Source organism: Lynx rufus, unplaced genomic scaffold (genome assembly GCF_022079265.1).
Source record: "Lynx rufus isolate CCGP_SWC_20201006 ecotype Redwood Valley unplaced genomic scaffold, mLynRuf1.p SCAF_10, whole genome shotgun sequence".
NCBI classification, from domain to species: Eukaryota; Metazoa; Chordata; class Mammalia; order Carnivora; family Felidae; genus Lynx; species Lynx rufus.
Window position 1 is genome coordinate 87013761 of NW_025814824.1, and position 17770 is coordinate 87031530.

Consider the following 17770-nt stretch of genomic DNA (forward strand, 5'->3'; position numbering starts at 1 on the left):
TATTTGGATATGGGACAGAATTAAGAACAATGTCTAAAGTTTCTTGCTTAAGTGTTTCAGTGTGTGGCAGTGGTATCCTTGAGATGGGGAACACAGGGCAGGGCCTGTTTTAGGGAAGGAGGCGCTGTGGCAAGAACTCATTTAGTCCTCACTACAACCCTGTGAGTTAGGGGGTGTTACTATCCCCATTTTACAGATGAGGAAACTGAGGCACAAAGATGATAAGGGACTTAATGCAAAGAAACATCTAGGAACTGGTGGGAACTGGATACAAAGCTGGCAGCTGAACTCCCAGCTCTTAACCATTATATCATTCCACCACTGACCTTCAGACTACCCCCCCACATGCTACCAATGCTAAGTTCAATTTGGAAGTGTTGTGATTTAGACACCCCAGTATATCTACTTTACTCCACTTCTCCCCTGGCCTTTTGGAACAGGCTTCAGCGGTCTCCCATCTTCTTCCCTGTTCTTTTTAAACCATTCACACTCCAGCAAGTAAGGATATTTTACAGTATAGTTCTAATGTCACCCCCTCCCCAAACCTTTCAAAAGCCTCCCACTGCTCTTAGAATAGAGACTGAAATTCTTACCTGGCTCTCAAAGTGTGATTTGGCCCCTGCCCCCTTCCTAGCATCATCTCTTACCAGCCCCTCTGCTCCCCAAATTCCACTTTCCTCTCTTGGTGTCCCAGCATGGTCTCCAACTCAGGACCTTTGCATCTTCTGTCCTCCTCATTGGAATGTTTCAGAGGTTTCTCTCCACCCTCACATCCACCTACGTTACTCAGCTTTATTGCTTAGCTGTGTCCAGTCCAATTGGTTTTCTTTTTGAAGTTCCTATAACTTCAGGTCACTTCTTTCAGTTAGAGATTTTCTATTTATTGGTATGATTGATCTGTTTCTCTGATTACAGTTAGCTTCCACCACTACACTGTGAGTGCCCTAAAAGCAGGAACTCTTCTCATCCCGTTCACCACTGCACCTGTAGCACTGACCAAGATGCCTGGTACACGGAGGACGTGCAGCAAATGTCTGCTGAATGAGTAAAACCCAAATCGATAACCAAAGGAGCGCCCGGATAGCGACTCAATAGCTCAGGAGAGATTTCTGGGCTGCAAATAAAGACTTGTAGTCACTTATAATTCAAGTCAAGTCAAGACGAATGGACGGGCTCACCCAAGCGGTGTGCGGGCTTAAGACAGACTTGTAACTTTTGCAAGATAAGCAGTAACGTGGCTCACAGGTACGACGCAAAGATGCCCGGGCTCCCCGCCTAGCTGTGGCTCGCACAAACCGCTGCCCACTCAGCTCCCTGAGGCCCGTCCCAGAAAGGTAGGTGACCAACTCATGAGCCCCTAACGAGACCCGCGACCTCCCCCCCTAGCTCCCGGCCTTCCTCCAATGGCTGCGGAGGATGACCCTCTGGGCACCGCCTCTTCCGCTCGTGGCGACCGGAAGTGGGCGGGAGGGCCGGAAGTTTAAGGGAATTTCCTGTGAGCTCGGCTTCCTCAACATGGCAGCGCCCTTGTCGGTGGAGGTGGAGTTCGGGTGAGTCACAGAGCTGGGGCACTGCGGGGATGGATTGAAGTCGTCGGGCCCGGAACTCCCCTCCCTCTGCTTTGGGGCCTGTCACGACCGAATCGCTGAGGCTCCTGGCGCCTTCCCAGAGCTACGCCACCCGCCTCGAAGAGTCTGAGAGGCTCGGTCTCCCTTGGCGACGAGACCGTATGTCCGGGAATAGAGGCGCAAGCCCGGGCGTGGAGGTGTCCTCTGGGCACTCCTCAGTTGCCCCGTGCCCTGCCGGACTCAAAAGGCATGACGTTAGCAGGCGGCCTCCTTACCTTCTTCACTAATCTCGTTTTGGACCAGTCCCGTTTGTCTGGCATCTGAGCTCCTAGAACCGAAAAGGACTACCCTTCACCCCCAGATTTCTTCTTCGGGCAGCAATTTCCGCTTGCTTACACGGTTCCTGGAGCCTTGTTTCTCATGGGATGTGTGGCCAAGGCGGCACTCCTTCTCTTTCCCAAGATTTGGGGGTGTTAAACAGACCTGAACCTTTTTCAGGTCCTTCAGTAAACTGGCTGATTGCCTTCTGCAGATCTTGAGTCAGGCGAAGATACGGGGATAAATAAATAGCACAGTGGAGGAGAATAAGTTGACAGTGCAGTTATACACAAGACAAGAGGAGCAGGAGTGGGACACACACACCCAATAGCTGAAGAAACACACATCAGGGAGGAAGTCTCCTCAAGCCACTATCTTCTATCCCCTACAAACGAGTTTGTCGTGTGATTTCAGAGCTGAGGGAAACTGCAGAGCTTGGAGGGAAGGCAAAGGAACTGAGACCCAAGAGATGGGTGGTATAATTTCGAGTCACATGGAAAAAGCTGGGACTAGATGTGTGTGTGCACGTGTGTGTGTGTGTGTGTGTGTGTGTGTGTGAAGATAAACAAGCCAAGGCTTATATGAAAGGAAAAATGTGAAATGGTAATCTAAAACCTCTACCCATAAATGCCTTTCCTTCCATTGGATGCCCTCAGTTTCTTTCATGTTTTCCCTTCACTGGATAGTCCATTCAGTAGTCATTATTGAGTGCCTATCATGTGCCAGGCAGTGAGCCAGGCACTGAAGATACAAAGATAAATAGAACTCTGTCCATGCCCTCCAGTGCTCAGTGTTTCTGTCCCTTAGAAGGGGTAGTCTCATGAATGTTAACTGCATTTTAATTGACAATATTGTCTGGCCCCATGGGTCCAATTAGAACTATGCTGGTCTGGTCTCCTCACTATTTTGCTTCACCGACCCTTGGCTCGGCTAAGCCCCCTACGCCAGCCCTCCCGTAGCATGGAAGTTCTAGGAAGATCCCTGCTACTTTGACAGGCCCCAGCAGAGCTGAAAAGGGAGAAGCTACAGACTACCGGTATCGAGGTTTCTCTGCAGTCAGCTTACCTTTCATTGTCACTGAGTCAGACCTGGTTTTTGTTCATCAGAAATGTTTTCCGTCTGCCAGGTACTGTGCTGGCAGCAGTGGGGAAGTCCTATAAGGAAAGTATGGTCCTTGCCTTCGAGAACTTATAAACCAGCTTAATTACCCCTTTTCTAGTCTAAACATCGCTAGCCTTAGCCTCCCTTACCCGCAAGAGCAAGAGTGAGCCCCACAACATTTCTCCCCCAGTCTACCCATCTTTGAATAGCTCCGCTCACCACCACAATGTCCCATGAGAATTGCAGCTTCTCAGGAAGCAAGAATATCTAAGGTGTATTTTAAACCCAGATTCCATCTCTCTTTGTGTCAACGCATGCTTTTGCCCCTGGCTTTTCCTTCATTTTCTCCATTTCTTCGCGGACTTCCTTCACCCTTCACTCTGAACCTGAGCAGATTTGCAAAGAAACCTTGCCCATCATTCTCTCCCTTTTGTTCCTGAGTGCCACTGTGATCCTTGAAGTGTGTGGTTAGCCCCTGACCAGATGTCGTCCTGTCAATCCTACCTGCTTTGAGAGCCTCTCTAGACGACCTCTCATACCTTTCATCTTGTCAGGAACCAGTTCTGCCATCCTTCTCTTGCCACATGAAGTGTCCTTAGCGGAGCATTTTCTCAGGTCACACAAAATTCAAAGTATGTGGTAGAAATGCATTTTGCGTCCCTGAGGTCCAGATGTGAGGTTCCCTCTCCTTTTCCTCTTATCCTTCCTCCTGAGACTGGTAGGTGTTGGCAAAGAGAGGCAATGCCATTGAGGCCAGAGAAGGAGGAGAAATGGGCATTTTCATTCATTCAGCAAATACTTCTTGAGTGCCTGCTGTGTGCCAGGCTCTGTTTTAGGCCGAGCTTGCATTCCAGCAGGCAAAGGGAAAGAAACAAAACTAAAAATGCATGGGGTGATCAGATAGAGACAAGCTAGAAAAAGTGAGGGCAGTTTGAGGAGCGTATATACCAGCCACTGGTACCAAGAAACACTCCTGTCACAAATTGGGGAGTGAAGGGAAAGATGAAGTGTCTTTAGATGTAATTCCTTAACTGAGTTTGAACAGCAAACCCTATAGGACATAAGAAAATCTGGCTTTGGTTCTCTTCTGGGGTCAAAACAGGCCCCTTGCCCACCTCCCGAATCTCTGCAGGGGCTGGGCGTTCACCTTCCACCCCTCCAGATGTGCTGGCAGCACAAACACCAGCCCCTCCCTTGAAGGCCAGTGAACCCAGTGGTGACAGGTCACTCTGAGCCAGACTGCTTCTCCCTTACCCGCTTGCAAAGGGAAAAACAGCCTTGGCCTCTGAGCCTGGCACCACCAGGTTTGGCCGCTCTTGGTTGTTTGCCTGGGTTCCAGTGCCCCCAGTTCCCACCCCTCTTCTCTGACCCCCAACTCCTGAGCCCCTTGCCTGTCACCCTCCCCCACCCCAGCTGCTGCATGTGCCAGCCCCCACCCAGAAGAGAACGAGGCTCTTGGAAGGGGATAAATGGAGGCTCTGTGCAGGCTTGCAGCTGAAATGGCCCTGCGCGCGGCCACAGATGGGCCTCCTCTCCCCCTCCACATTTCTGCATCAACAAAGCGTGACCTTGTTTGGATGACAGTCGCCCCATGTTTCCCCCATGACAATGCTTGCCTTGCCTTTGCCTCCCAGTGGACCGTCTCAGGACATCTCTGTTCTCCGAAATTGGGAAAGGGTGGTGTAGCGGGAAGCGTCACATCCATCAAAAGTCTGTTAAGGCCTTCTCAGTTAGGATCCACGTGAAGTCCGAGATGGGAATCAGGAGACCCAGAGGAAGAAGCACTGTGGGGCATTGAAAGAGCCCTGGTGTCTGCATCATAAACCCCTGGCTTCTGGACTTGGCTCCGAGCATCTCTGCTGTCCCAGCCTCCCCTTGGCCAGGTGCTGGCACATAGAAGTGAGCCAAGGTCTGCCCTCAAGGGGCTTTCTGACCTCTGGGGAGTCTTGTTTTCTTCCTGCCAAGGCTGCTGGGGCTAAGCAGAAACCAGCTGGAATTCAAATCCCACTTCAGCCACTGCCTGTGTGACCGTGGACAAGTCACTTAACCTCTCCGGGCCTCCGTCTGCTTCTTCATCAGATGCAACTAGTAATGTCTTCCTCCCTTCCTCCTTACCTGGGCTGCCCTCAGAATGAAATGAGATGAAGAATATTCTTATGAATGGCAAAGTTATTGCTAAACCCAGTGGAGTCTCCACCTCCAGCACTGTGGTGTGTCCACCGGGCCCAGCAGTGAGTGGCACAAGCAGGGGCATTTCAAACCCTCCCCTGACCCAAGGAGACCCCTCAACACACAGGGTCTCCACCGTGCCTGATGCTGGCTCCTCACCACTTCTGTAGATGGAAAGATTGAGGCTTGAGAACATGGAGTCACATGCCCAAGGTCTGGGCATCAGGCAGAGGTGGAGCACGGCCTCCATCTCAGGGTGACAGCTCCAAAGCTTGTTCTCTGCACCTGTATGCTAAGCCACCTCTTGAGAAAGCGGAGGAGTAAAAATGAGAGTCTGCAAATTTTGGGTACTTGATTATTGGTAGAGACTATCTGCACCCACTTCACATTAGGAAGTCACATTTGAGAATCCATCACAGTCTGGTACCCGAGCTGTTCCTGAGCCTTGGTCTGTGAGTCTCTTGGGCTTCTAATGCCAGCCCCTTCGGTTTGCAGTCTCCACCAGGTATTTGCAGGAGCTCACCCGGCTGTCTTTCTCTGGCCCTCCTTTGCAGAGGCGGCGCAGAGCTCCTGTTCGACGGCATAAAGAAGCATCAGGTCACCTTGCCTGGACAGGAGGAACCCTGTGAGTATGAGCATTCCGAGCCCCACTCTGAGGGCCGCTGAGCAGGAGCCTGGGGTCACTCAGCCCTGTGCAAGGGGGAAGGGGCAGGGTTTCCCTGGCCAGTGGGAGAGGGGAGAGGGAGGAGGAGGCATCACCATCCTCTCTGGGATGAGCCAGCTTTGTAGGAAGGAGATAGCATAGCTTAGTCCCTACAGATGCAGGTTCTGGATTCAGACAGACTCAAGTTTGAATCTCTCTAGAGCCTTAGGCCAGACACCTCACCTCTCTGAGCTTTAGTGTTCTCACATGTGAGGTAGGGACAGAAATCCCTACGTGCTAAAAGCTGTAGCGCGCATCTCTGTTGTTGCCGGATGGCAGCAGAGAGGCGTCCTCCTGAAGGGGGTCACCTTCAGCAAAAATAGAGCCGTGTGGATGGGCTCACGTGGTGAGAGGATTTAGATGAGGAGAAAAGTATCTAGCCAGAAAGGAGGTGTGATGGGGAAGGTTGACTGAGGGGGAGACAGTGGGTCGTTGGGGTTTTTTGTTTTTTTGGTCCATTTAAGTACTTGATCTTCTTCCTTTAACAAATGTACACTGAGCATGTCCTGTGTGGAAGACCATGTGCCAGGCACTGGGGAGACATGTAAAGAAGAGCCGGTCCCTGCCTTCACACTGGGTGGGGAGGGGGGTCGAAGAGGTAACTTACAGGGGTCCAGCTGGGTAAATACTGGGGTAGCCTGGAGGCAGGGGCCCGGGCACCGCAACCCTGAAGGGGCTCAGCAGCCCTGGCAGTGGACCCTCGCCAGAACAGAGCGCTCAGGAATGGGAACCCGTCTCCACCTGGGGATGAGATGGCTCTGCGGGGAGGGGAGATCAGTCACATGAGGAGGCAGGGGAATGAGGTTCACGGAAGCGGGCCGTCGAGAAATGGTCATGAGGTTTGACAGGGTTCTTCTGGAACCGGACACACGTCTGCCAGGAATCAGACAATTCCCCAAGTTCACTGGCTGCCAAGCTGTCTCTGACCCTCCCTTGGGTTGGAGAGCAGTGGCACAGGGTGGATCTGTGTGCCACATTCAGAGGCTGGGGGACGCCCACCGAAGAACAGGACACTGCCATCCTTGAGCTGGGAGCGGGCATGAGGCTGGGGTTAAATGTCGGGATTGGGGGACCGTGTGCATCCCTGGTGGGGGAAGACTGGGGAAGATGAAGGTGACTGTTCCTTAGTTTGACAGGTGGCCACACAGCCTTGGGAGGGAACAAGGGGCTCTCAGAAACTTCTCAAAGATTCAGCCTTAAAGACCTGGCCAGGAAGTTAGTACAGTCTCACAGGTTAGGATTCGTTTCCCCTGCATTTGCATGGCAGGTTTAGTGATTCCAGTCCCCTTCATTCATCCACTGGCTGAGTGTTTACCGTGTGCCAGAGATGGGAAGAAGTCGTTCGCGGTTGCAGTGGGCATATCCGGTTTTGAGTGCCCCCTTTGTATCAGGCACCGTACTAGTTGCTGGGTATTCGGTGGTGAGCAAAACAGATGTGGTTCTCGCCCTGGATGGAGCATAATGGAAGTGGAGGCAGGCAGCAAACCGGGAAACCCCTAATGTAAGCTGCCCAGGTGGTGGGCATTGGCATGAGGAGAACACACAGGGGCTTTGAACACGAGCAGGTGGTGAGGGCAGGCTTCTAAAGAGGTGACTTTGAGGCGAAGACCTGAAGGATAGAAAGAAGCTGGCCTCATAAATTGTCAGGGAGAGGGGCGCCTGGGTGGCGCAGTCGGTTAAGCGTCCGACTTCAGCCAGGTCACGATCTCGCGGTCCGTGAGTTCGAGCCCCGCGTCGGGCTCTGTGCTGACGGTTCAGAGCCTGGAGCCTGTTTCCGATTCTGTGTCTCCCTCTCTCTCTGCCCCTCCCCCGTTCATGCTCTGTCTCTCTCTGTCCCAAAAATAAATAAACGTTGAAAAAAAAAATTTTTAAAAATAAATAAATAAATAAATAAATTGTCAGGGAGAGCAGAGGTGCAGAGGGCCGTTCCAAGTAGAGGGGGTAGCTCTTGGTAAAAACCCTCAAGGTGGTCCAGGAACTGAAGAAAGGCCAGTGTGATGAGGGGCACAGGCTGAGTTTGGCGTGGTAGACCGCACCCCTGTCGTTGTGCAGATAATTGTCACAGATTCCTAGGCGGTAGCTGCCGTTATCATTCCCGTTTTAAAAACTGGAAACCCAAACTCCGAGACATCAAGGTCCACACCATGCAGTTATTTAAGTGGCAGAACTGGGATTTAGAACCAGACTTCAGGGTCTCCAAAGGCCTTGCGTGGTGCCACTAACTCCCTTGACCCATATGACCTCTCCTACTTGCAGTGTATTTTCTGGTTTTGACACTTTTCGTTCATTCATTCATCCATGCCTTCAATAGCTACCTACTTTGATTTGTGTAATGACCATAGTAAATATTATCTATCAAGAAAACCAGATCTCCGAGAGAGACAGAAAGACCTGTCCAGAGTTACAGAAATAGGGAGACTGGGCTAAGCGCAGATGTTTGATCTCTCATTCTCCATTTACTGCTTATGGGGCCGATGGGGCCTGTCCTCCCCTCTCTGGGATGGCCGAAAAGGAAGTGGGAGAGAAACTGAAATGGCCCCTTTACTCAGCCTTTGGGCCCTCGGCAGTGGATCTTTACCCCTGGTTCCCATTTTTGCCCTGCTGCGCCCAGAGGCATAGGTCACACCGCAGCCACGGAGCTGGCTGGCAGCTGCCAGACATTACCCTGGCACACAGGAGCCCAGCGGGTGCCGCCAGCAGAGTCTCACTCTTCCCCCAAGCCCGTGCCCAGCACTGTCGACTGGCAGCCTTCCCAGCCCGGGGGCTGCAACTTGGCCAAGCAGGTCTTGGAGACTCCAGCAGAGAAAATAGCAACCATAAGATTATGGATTGTGACAAGTCTCACAAACAAGGGGACTCCGGGGCCCTGGGTCCTGGGCCAGGGGAGAGCTTCCAACCCAGCCAACTTGGGAAAAGAGGATGGGCAAGGCCAAAAGGGGTGAGCCTGCAGGAGGAGCCCTGGCAGTGCGCGTTTGCAGATCACTTAGTTCCACGGGCCTCTTTTTTCCCATCTGTGAAACGGGAGGTTGGGTTAGATTTAGTCTTTATTGAGCTGGCTATCCATCGGACATCCACAGTCTGGGAAAGTTGCTTCCAGATCTGAGCATACAATTCTGGGAATCGGGATGTGTTGGTGAGAAGTTATGCGCGTAGAGGGGACCTCCTAACAGCCATCTCTGTGGAGCAGGCCTTGATTGGCAGAGGTTGGTAGCACCATCAGTTTCGGACATTGTGGCTGCTGGGGGCTGGCTTTTATACATCAAGAGTTCCTTCGGTGCAAGGCCCCCAGCCCATGGTTGGTCAGTGGGCTGGAGCAAACCCAAAACTTCAGGGGAGACACACTGTCCCCATGTGGGCCTTACCTGCCCTGGCCCCCAGGAGGAGACACTAGGCCTCACCTTTCCCTGCCCTTCTTCCTCTGCCCTGCCTTTGTATTACAGGGTGGCCCGGCCAGGGAGCTGGAGGGAGCTCCCGGGCGCTTTAAACTGCTTAGCATGCATTTCACAGCCTCTCTGGGGCCAGCTGTTCCTTTCTCTGCTCTGGGGCCTGTTTGCTGATCCCCTCCCCACCGCCCTCCTCTCCCCCAACCCCTCCCAGTCCCTGTGCAAAATTGCTTTTGAAAAGATCCACTTTCTGCTTAATTAAACAATGAGGAGCGTCCCCTGCACATCTGTAAACCTCCTTCTGAGGCCAGTTTAGCCCACAAACTGCTCCATTCTTACCCCCATTCACTTGTAAATAGACCCTCTGATGTTCCCTCTACCCTCTCTTCTCCTTTACTCCCCCCATCTCTGCTCTTTCTTCTCCCTTTTCAACTAAGGCCTGGGGTGGGCTCCCAGAAGAGCCTGGAGCCTGGTGGACTTGGTGGGAACTGGAGCGGTTTAACCTTATGGAGGAGAAGACTTAGGGGGTCTGGCTCTCCCAGAACTGAGTGGTGTGTGGAAGAGGGGCCACTTTTGTTGGTGTGGTCCCTGTGGACCAACCAAGGCTCATTGGGTGCGAGTGTCAGGAAGATAGATTTCTGGTTGGGGGCAAGGTTCTCCCTGGAGGTGATCAAAGAGAGGCTGGATGTGATGTGGGTCTGTCGCAGGCGAGTTCATGAGCAGATAAGACCTTGGGATTGTTCTCTTTCAGCCCAAGAAGCTAGGATGGACACCAGTGGCAGGGAGGGGCTGCCACAGTGGGTGGTCAGTGTCCGCAGACAAGGACAGGTCCACTGGGTGAGCAATCCTGGTGGAAGCTTCCGTAGGTGCTAAGAGGGGAGTGTGTGGTGCCCCTTTGCCAACAGCCTGCAGGAGAGGGGTCTGGCAGCCAAGGGGATAAGGAGCCCTGAGTCATTGTGGCCAGAGGACATTGTCCTGTGCGGTGGACGTTCCACAGGGCCTGCTGCTCCCTTTATGCCTGAACCCTCACGGCAGCGCTTTGGGGTTTGGATCGCTGTCCCCGTATGTCAGGCTGACACTGCAACTGGTGCCCTCCCAGGGCATCTAGCAGCAGCTCAGGGTCCCCCAGCTCCAGAACCCCAACTCTTAACCACTCCGCCACAGAGCAGCAGCTCCCATTACTGCTGTTTCCCAAATGGGCGGGCCAGGCTTCCTTGCTGGAGACCTTGTATTAGGTGCCCATCAGATGCCGGCATTCTGGCCTCCACAGCCTCAGAATGTGATTCCTTCCACCTGGGCTGTCCTGAGAGCATCTTAGGGGTCTGAACATCGAAAATGGAAGGGAACACCTGGCTGGCTCAGTCAGTAGAGCTCTTGACCTTGGGGGTCATGAGTTCAAGCCCCACATTGTGTATAGAGTGTGTGTGTGTGTGTGTGTGTGTGTGTGTGTGTGTGTGTGTGTGTGTATATTTCTTTTTTTTTTTTTAAATAATAAAGTGGAGGGAAGGCCAGTGTCTGGGGTCCCCTCACTGCTCCCAGCCCCCCACCCCATTCCCCCCTTGCCTTTCCAGCTTTTGATGGCAGCGGATCCTACAGAAAACCCCAGCCAGTCCCAGCATTATCTGATGAGTCCTTGACTGTACTCCATCCCCGAGACTGTCCGAGCACATCCCCAGGGTGCCAGGGGCCTGAGCAGAGCTTGTGGAAGCTCAGGACACTGGGAGAGAGCAAAGGGCATGGGTTTTTCCTCCGGATCACAGAACAGTCACGGCACTGACGTGCCAGGAACTTTATATGGATTGTCTGATTCAGTCCTCATGACCACTGTGTGAGGCATTCTTACCACTCCCATTTCCCAAAGGAAGCTGCGGCTCAGAGAATCCCACGGCCAAGGTCATAGGACCAAGAAGTAATGGGTTTAAACTCAGAACTGGGACGGTCTGTGTTCCCAACCTCTTCTCCCTCCATAGTCGTCCACATGTCCAGCAAACATCTCAGGCGGGTCCTGTGTGTGAGATTCTGTGCTGTGTGCTGTGTGCTGTGGCCACACCAGGTCCTCAGAACACACTCTGGTTCCTAACAGTGATGCCATGAACTTGAGCTGGATCTCGATAACGTGCGTAGCCAGAGAAACAGGGAGCCCCAGCCCAGGCAGTGTGGGTTCTGTACCCACGGAGCAAACTTGGGGTACACGAAGAAGGAGAGGCCTCTTCCAGGGAAGACCTGTCTCAAGGCCCCTGCATGCCCTGCGTGGTCTGGCCCCTGGCTACTGCTTCGGTCTCATCTGCTGATCGTCTTGCTTTCTCTGTTCTGTTACCTTGAACCTGCGAATTCCGTCCCGCCGTTAAGTCTTCATGTGTATTCTTTCTCCTGCCTGGGATGCTTCCCCGTCCTGCCCTACTCATCCATGAGCCCTCAGCATCAACATGAACGTCCTCAGAAAAGTTTTCCTGCACCTGCACAAAAGAGATAGCATTTATCACAACTGATTGAATAAGTGGTGGCCGTCTCCCCTGCTGGCCTGTTAGCTCCATGAGGGTGGGCTCTGTGTCCTTCTTGCTCATTGCCGTCTTCCTAGCACCTGGCACATAGTAGTTGCTCAGTAAATATTTGCCTTGCAAATCCCAGGAGGGAAACCGCCCTCCGTGGGAGCGGGAAGGCAGGAGGACATAGAGGGGGAAGGTGGATCGAAGATTCCCCGGAGCCACCAGTCCCTGACTCTGCTTAACCCTTCCTCCTCCCCTGGGCGCCTTTGGAAGCCGACCATCTGGCTTGGAGATTATTTGCATATTGTCTGGGCCTCAGCAAGCCTAGCAAGATGTCCCTGGGGGTGTGTTTCAGTCCAGGCCGAGTGGCCCTTGCAGGCCTCCTTGTGAAGGGAGCCGTGAGTTCCACCTCTCCCCACCCCCAAATCCAGGCATGGGGGAACAATACGGTGGCCTCACCATGGAAACAGGCTATCAAGAATGTGGGCAGGCCTGGGGGGCACAGAAGAGGGAGGGAGTGACCTCAGCAAAGAGGAGCATCATGATAAATGAGCCCGTACCGACAGCGGACTCACCCCCCAGTCCACCCCTCTGGGACTCCATGATGGTGCCTTCACTTGGATGACCCCGACATGACCACTAGCCCTCTCCCCTCCCCCCAGCCTATCCAGGGTGGAGCAGAGCCCCCCCCCCCTTTTGGAGGGAGCCCGGGCCTTTACCCAACGGGGTCCTGGTTCTGTACCGGCCAGCCAGGGCTGTGGAGGTACAGCTGGTGGCCCTCAGGCCAGGCACTGCCCAGTGCCTCTCAGCTCCTCCACGCACGCAGGCACAACCCCGCCTGCCATGGCTGGCTGATGGATGCGTCAGACCCCGGCGGCTGTATCGAGCGGCAGCAAGATGTATGGGCTGGCGGCCCACCAGACAGTGCCAAGATGGAGGCCAAGGGGAAACCTCTGAAACCAGGCCTCAGGGAGAAACCCAGCCAGAGTGTAAACGGACCGCAGCTAGTCGGAGGCTGCACTCCCCATCCCCTGCCCACTCCAGAGACCATGAGGACTCGAATCTGCTTTGTGTAAAAGCAGGAATTAAAATCGAAAGGCGGCAGCCTCAGACACTGGACACTTTGCCCATGGCCCTGTGCTCTGCTGGCATACGATCCAGGGAAGTTGGCACGGAGCAGAGTGTCTGGGTCCATCCGGGGTGCAGCCTTCCTGCCTCCTAGAAGGCTCCCACGCGGGTCGGGGAGAATGCCTTAAAGTCCTGTCCAAGGCTGATGCCAGGGTCGAGACACGCTGCTGGGCCTAGACTGGGGCAGAACTGAGCTTCTCCTTGTCCAAGACGATTTTCCCTCACCTGTGTGCCAGGGCTGTCGTTCTAGGCAGAGAAACCAAGGCACTACCTGGGCCTTTCTCCAGCTTCACCCCGGAGCTTTGTCTCAGGCATGTGTTCAGGACAGCAGACCCTTCTGAGAGACTAAGTCAGGATAGGGGTGGCTAGCCCCAGGCCCCTGCTGATTTCCCAGAGAAGAGTTGTCTCCCCAGGACTTTCAGTTCTCAGGTGGTCTCGGGGAGAGAAGGAACTCCTGCAGCCTTAGGAGACAGTTTGTTGGAGGTGTGGATATTTGAGAGCCATAGGCTTTGAGGAGTTTATAGAGCCAGATTTCAGTGTGCCGTGGCCAGGGACCCTGTTCCTAGGAAAGGAGAGGTGACCCAGGGGACAGATGGCTCTGAGCCTCCACATGATGTGCAAAGAGCTTGGTGACTGTCCCAGAACCAGAGTGGCAGATCTCAGTGTCCAGCTGGGAAGGAAAGGCCCTTTCAATCCTGAACCTCTTGCCTCTTCAGCGTGGCCGTCCCCGGCCTGGGGGGCTCTGTGAAGGTGGGGGCAATGGGGCAGTGATTTGTCAGCGTCTCCGGCGGGTGAAGGATCCTTCTCTCCCTCTGCCAGAGGAAATTAACTGATGTTATCGGCTCAGCAATTGTTTTTCTTCCCTCACAAAGGGAAATATATGCAGACCCCTCCAAGAGCAAAGATGAATCCCCCCTTCTGGGACTGGCTGGAGAGAGAAAGGTGGAGGGGGCTCTTCAGGGCCCTCTCAGAAGCCTATCTGTGGCAGCTTCGAACCATCTTCCGGAACTTGTGGGGGCCTGTCTCCCAGCCCTTTCACATGTAACAGTTCCTACGGCTGTCTGTCTTGAGGCCCCGTCACCTCCTTAAGTCTTGAGCAGAGCCACTTTCTCTGAAGACCTCTCTGGCAGGGCACCAACCTCCTAACCCATTTCCTCACCTTGGGAATCCACAAGTTCTGGGGCCATGAAAGCCTGGTCGAAAAGACGCCCCCAGAATCCCATGTCCACTTCTGAACCAGGCAAGGCTCTGAGGGCCAGAAATCATTGGGGTTTGGCAATAGTTTGTTCTGTGCCTTCCTTTCCAGGGGACATCCGGAACCTCCTTGTCTGGATCAAGAAGAACTTGCTAAAAGAGCGGCCAGAGTTGTTCATCCAGGGAGATAGCGTGTGAGTCCCTTCCTCCTCCTTCCCCGAGGAGGGCAGGCGGTGGTTTTGGGGGGAGGGGAGTGGAGGTTTGAACCCCTATCCTTGGGTTCCCCTGCAGCCTTCTTGGGGTCCTCTTCCCTTTATCCTCCCTCTGTCTCTGGGCCTCAGCTATTCTCTCCATACAGAAAGTACTGAGAAAAAGATGCTGCCCTTGCAAGGTCCCTTTCATCCCCCGACAATTTGGGACTGTCGTCCCGTACAACTCTCTGTGATGATGCAAATGCTGTGTATCTGTGCTGTCCAGTAGAGTCGCTAAGCACATGAGCCTTTTGAGCCCTGGAAATGTGAATAGAGGCTCACAGATAGGTGCGTTTGGAGCGCACGGGTCTAGAATTCCAGGGAGTCAGTGTGCGCACGTGTACGCACACGTGTACACACACGTGGACGCACACAATACGCACACACGCACATTTGTGCTCACTGGGGACACCCCTACACCTAGCCCAAAGCATCCGTACCTGTCCAAGGCCTAGCCCGGCCTCCTGGGAAAGGAGCCATGTGCCAAGACGTCGCTGTGCTTCTATAAGAAGGCCAGCCTAATGTGAAAAAGAGGTGGGCAAGGTGCTTGTGGGACTCAGTCATCCCCTTGAAGCAGAGGTCACCAGCACGCCCTGGGGGGCTAAGGCTGCCATTCAGACCCCTGGCTCGGGTCACAGTCCAGCGGTGACGGAAGCTGCCCCCAAGGACAGTTGCGCTCCTTGGGCTGCTGCCAGCAGGAGCCAGACCGATACCTGTCCAGACATCAGCCTACCCAGCCTTACACCAGACAGGGCCACTCCTGGGCATGTGGGTGCTGGAGGCCACTGGCAGCCCTCCCTGATTCTGAAGAGCCAAGATAGTCTCCTCTCCAGCACGGGCATGTGGGAGGCCTGGGACAGTGAGGTGAGACACCTGGAAAAATATGCTGCTACCAGTGTCACCATGATGGACACGCATCATGCCATCTCATCTGGCACAGTCCGGGAGGAAGGCTGTGAGTTAGGCCATTTTCAGATGAGGACACTGATGCCAGGAGAAACAAAGTGAGTTGCCTGAGGTCTGGGAGGTGGTGCTGGAATTTGCACCTGTTTTCCATATCATCCCAAAGGCCATGACTGTCTGGCCTGGTTTCCCGTAGACTCAGAGTGTCCCCTCCTCTTCCTGGGTGATCTTCGATCAGAACCTCGGGAGGAAAATCTTCCACCGCACCGTCCTCCAACCCAAGTGTCTCAGCCTCTCTACCCCTGCTGCCTCCTGCCTCCTGCCCTTCACTGCCTGCTCCTCACTCCCTCTTTCCCACAGGCGGCCAGGAATTCTGGTGCTCGTTAACGATGCCGACTGGGAACTGCTGGTCAGTACCTTGGGGCATATCCCTCCCCTCACTGCTTCCCTAGGACAGCCTTCGGCCTTTCATCAGGCCCAGAGGGGGTGGCTGGTTAGTCCTCTGTCCCACTTGGCCTCCAACCTGAGGCCACTCAAGTCTCCCGTCCCGGGAAGGAAGGAACGGGTAGCTGGGGGAAGTGTGCTTTCCTCCGTCCTGGAGATGTGCAAATTAACGTCAGGGCACCCGTTTTTCTGGTAGATTTTATCCTTCTCTCCCAAAGCATCAAGGCCCCCCCTTCCCTCCCGACCGCTGAGGAGAGGCTGGAAGAAGGGCCCTGACAGTCTCCTCTCTCTCCTGGACCAGGGTGAGCTGGACTACCAGCTGCAGGACCAGGACAACATCCTCTTCATATCCACGCTGCACGGCGGCTGAGGGCCCCGCACTGTGCCCAGGCTCCCTTGGGGTGGGGAGAAGAGAACAATCAGACATCCCCTGGGGCCCTGCTTCCAGGTCTCCCTGTCCCCCTTGGCCGCTTTCTTCCCTGCTCTGTCCCCCGAGCTCCCTCCAGGCAGGGAAAAGAGGCCAGGTGCTAAAAATGAGCCTTTCTCAGGCACGTGAGTGGGGGTGGGCAGGCTCAGCCCTGCCTCCCTTCCCAGCAGCTGAGGTGGGGGAGGGTGCCCCTCTGGTTGGTCACAACATGAAGGGGGCTCCGTGGCCAGGTGACCCAGCCACCTCCCACTCCTTGTATCTCAATCTGAACACTGAGTGACCGCTGACACGCTCCAACTCCTGGGCTGTAGCGTCTTCGAGGAGAAGAGGAATGGACCCGAATAGCTTATAGGAGGCCCCTCCCTTCTCAAAGATGGGAGGAGTCTCTGCCTCAGTTTCCCCATCCAGACAGCAGAGGGCTCTGGCTGTCCCCCACTGATATCATTATGGAACCCCAGCTGGGGTCCCCTATTCAGTGCTGACTCCCCCCTCCCAGCAGCTGCTCTTCCAACCACACCCCTCCTCCTGCTCCCCCAGCCCCAGCCCTTGACCCTGGCTGGCCTTCCCCCACACACACAGGCCACCAGATGGGCTCCTGAGACCCTCCCCCAGCAAAGGCTGCCTGCAGCCCATTCTGGAGAGAGAGAGCAGGCAAAAGCTTGAACTGGCAGATAGCGGCCTGGGGAGTCAGAGTGCCTCAGTTTCCTCTTCAGTGGCAATTGAGTATTTATAGTATCTGAAAGCAGGCTTGATACTTGATGGCACAAATGCAGACTTCATCTCCTTTCCCACCTCCTGCAGGAAGCAGGATGGGGGCAGGCAGCACCTGGTAGGCAGGATGGTTTGCCCCTCCTCCCTCCATCCCTTCTGGAAGTCTTGGGGCCTCAGTGTCTGCAACAGCTGGCCTTGGGCAAATAAAAGACTAGGTTGTTTACTAGCTTTGCCTGGAGCTTCATCCTTAGAAACCAGTGGCACCCCACATCCCCCCAGCCATGGCCCCCGGTCCAGTCTCTGCCCCAGCCAAGGGCTTTCAGAGCTGCCCTTCACCCAACAGAGGGCAGGGGTTGGAACCCAGACTACACAGGCTGTCTAGGAGGGGGTGATCCGACATGGCCGTCTGGAGACAGGGATGTCAAAGCCAGTCTGTGCTGACCTGTCTGGGTCCCAGGACGCTTCTCTACTTTGTCTGTCTGAGGCTAGGCTTTGTCCCACCAGCTGCAGCCCCAGAACGCAGAATGGGGGTGGCATATAAGACTGCTGAACCTCCCTTCCCATGACCTGGAGGAAAAGCCTTGCTGGAGGGAAACCTCAAAAAAAAAAAAAAAAAAAAAAAATTAGGGCATTAACATCATCCCACCCAAAACATTGCTTTCTATTAAATGTCAATGGTTTAAGGTGGAATTTCTCTCATTCTTCGGAAATGAAAGTGTCAAGTGGTTGTCTCAGCAGCGTTGGGGATGGGGGCAATGTGTGTGCACATCATTCTCAAGGCCTAGGGGGACACATGACCCCTGACTTCTGGGCTTCTTTCCAGTGCTCTGGAGGTAGAGACCTCCTGGGTTGCATAGGTGGGGGCCAGCCATGTTGGGGTTATGGGTAGGAGCTGGTCTGAGTGCGAGTTAAGGCCAGTGTTGGGGTCCAAGTGCTGTCTGGAAAGGCTGTATGACCAACCCACCCAAGGTGCTGAGGTCAGGA

The 17770-nt window shown here is 54.3% G+C and overlaps 1 protein-coding gene across 1 annotated transcript; it reads left to right on the forward strand.

Annotated features, from left to right (window-relative positions):
• The first annotated feature begins 1489 nt into the window (after positions 1-1489).
• Positions 1490-17476, forward strand: URM1 (ubiquitin related modifier 1). Its single transcript, XM_047070242.1, has 5 exons — positions 1490-1550; positions 5711-5781; positions 14163-14244; positions 15565-15613; positions 15950-17476. The coding sequence occupies exons 1-5, from the start codon at positions 1516-1518 to the stop codon at positions 16016-16018; spliced, it is 306 nt and encodes a 101-aa protein (XP_046926198.1). The 5' UTR covers positions 1490-1515; the 3' UTR covers positions 16019-17476.
• Positions 17477-17770: the final 294 nt, after the last annotated feature.

Excerpts from the sequence above, each read along its gene's own strand:
- URM1 (XM_047070242.1), top strand. The coding sequence starts at position 1,516 with ATGGCAGCGCCCTTGTCGGTGGAGGTGGAGTTCGG. Across the intron at positions 1,551-5,710 it reads TCGGTGGAGGTGGAGTTCGG|AGGCGGCGCAGAGCTCCTGT; the intron begins GTGAGTCACAGA and ends CCTCCTTTGCAG. Across the intron at positions 5,782-14,162 it reads GCCTGGACAGGAGGAACCCT|GGGACATCCGGAACCTCCTT; the intron begins GTGAGTATGAGC and ends CTTCCTTTCCAG.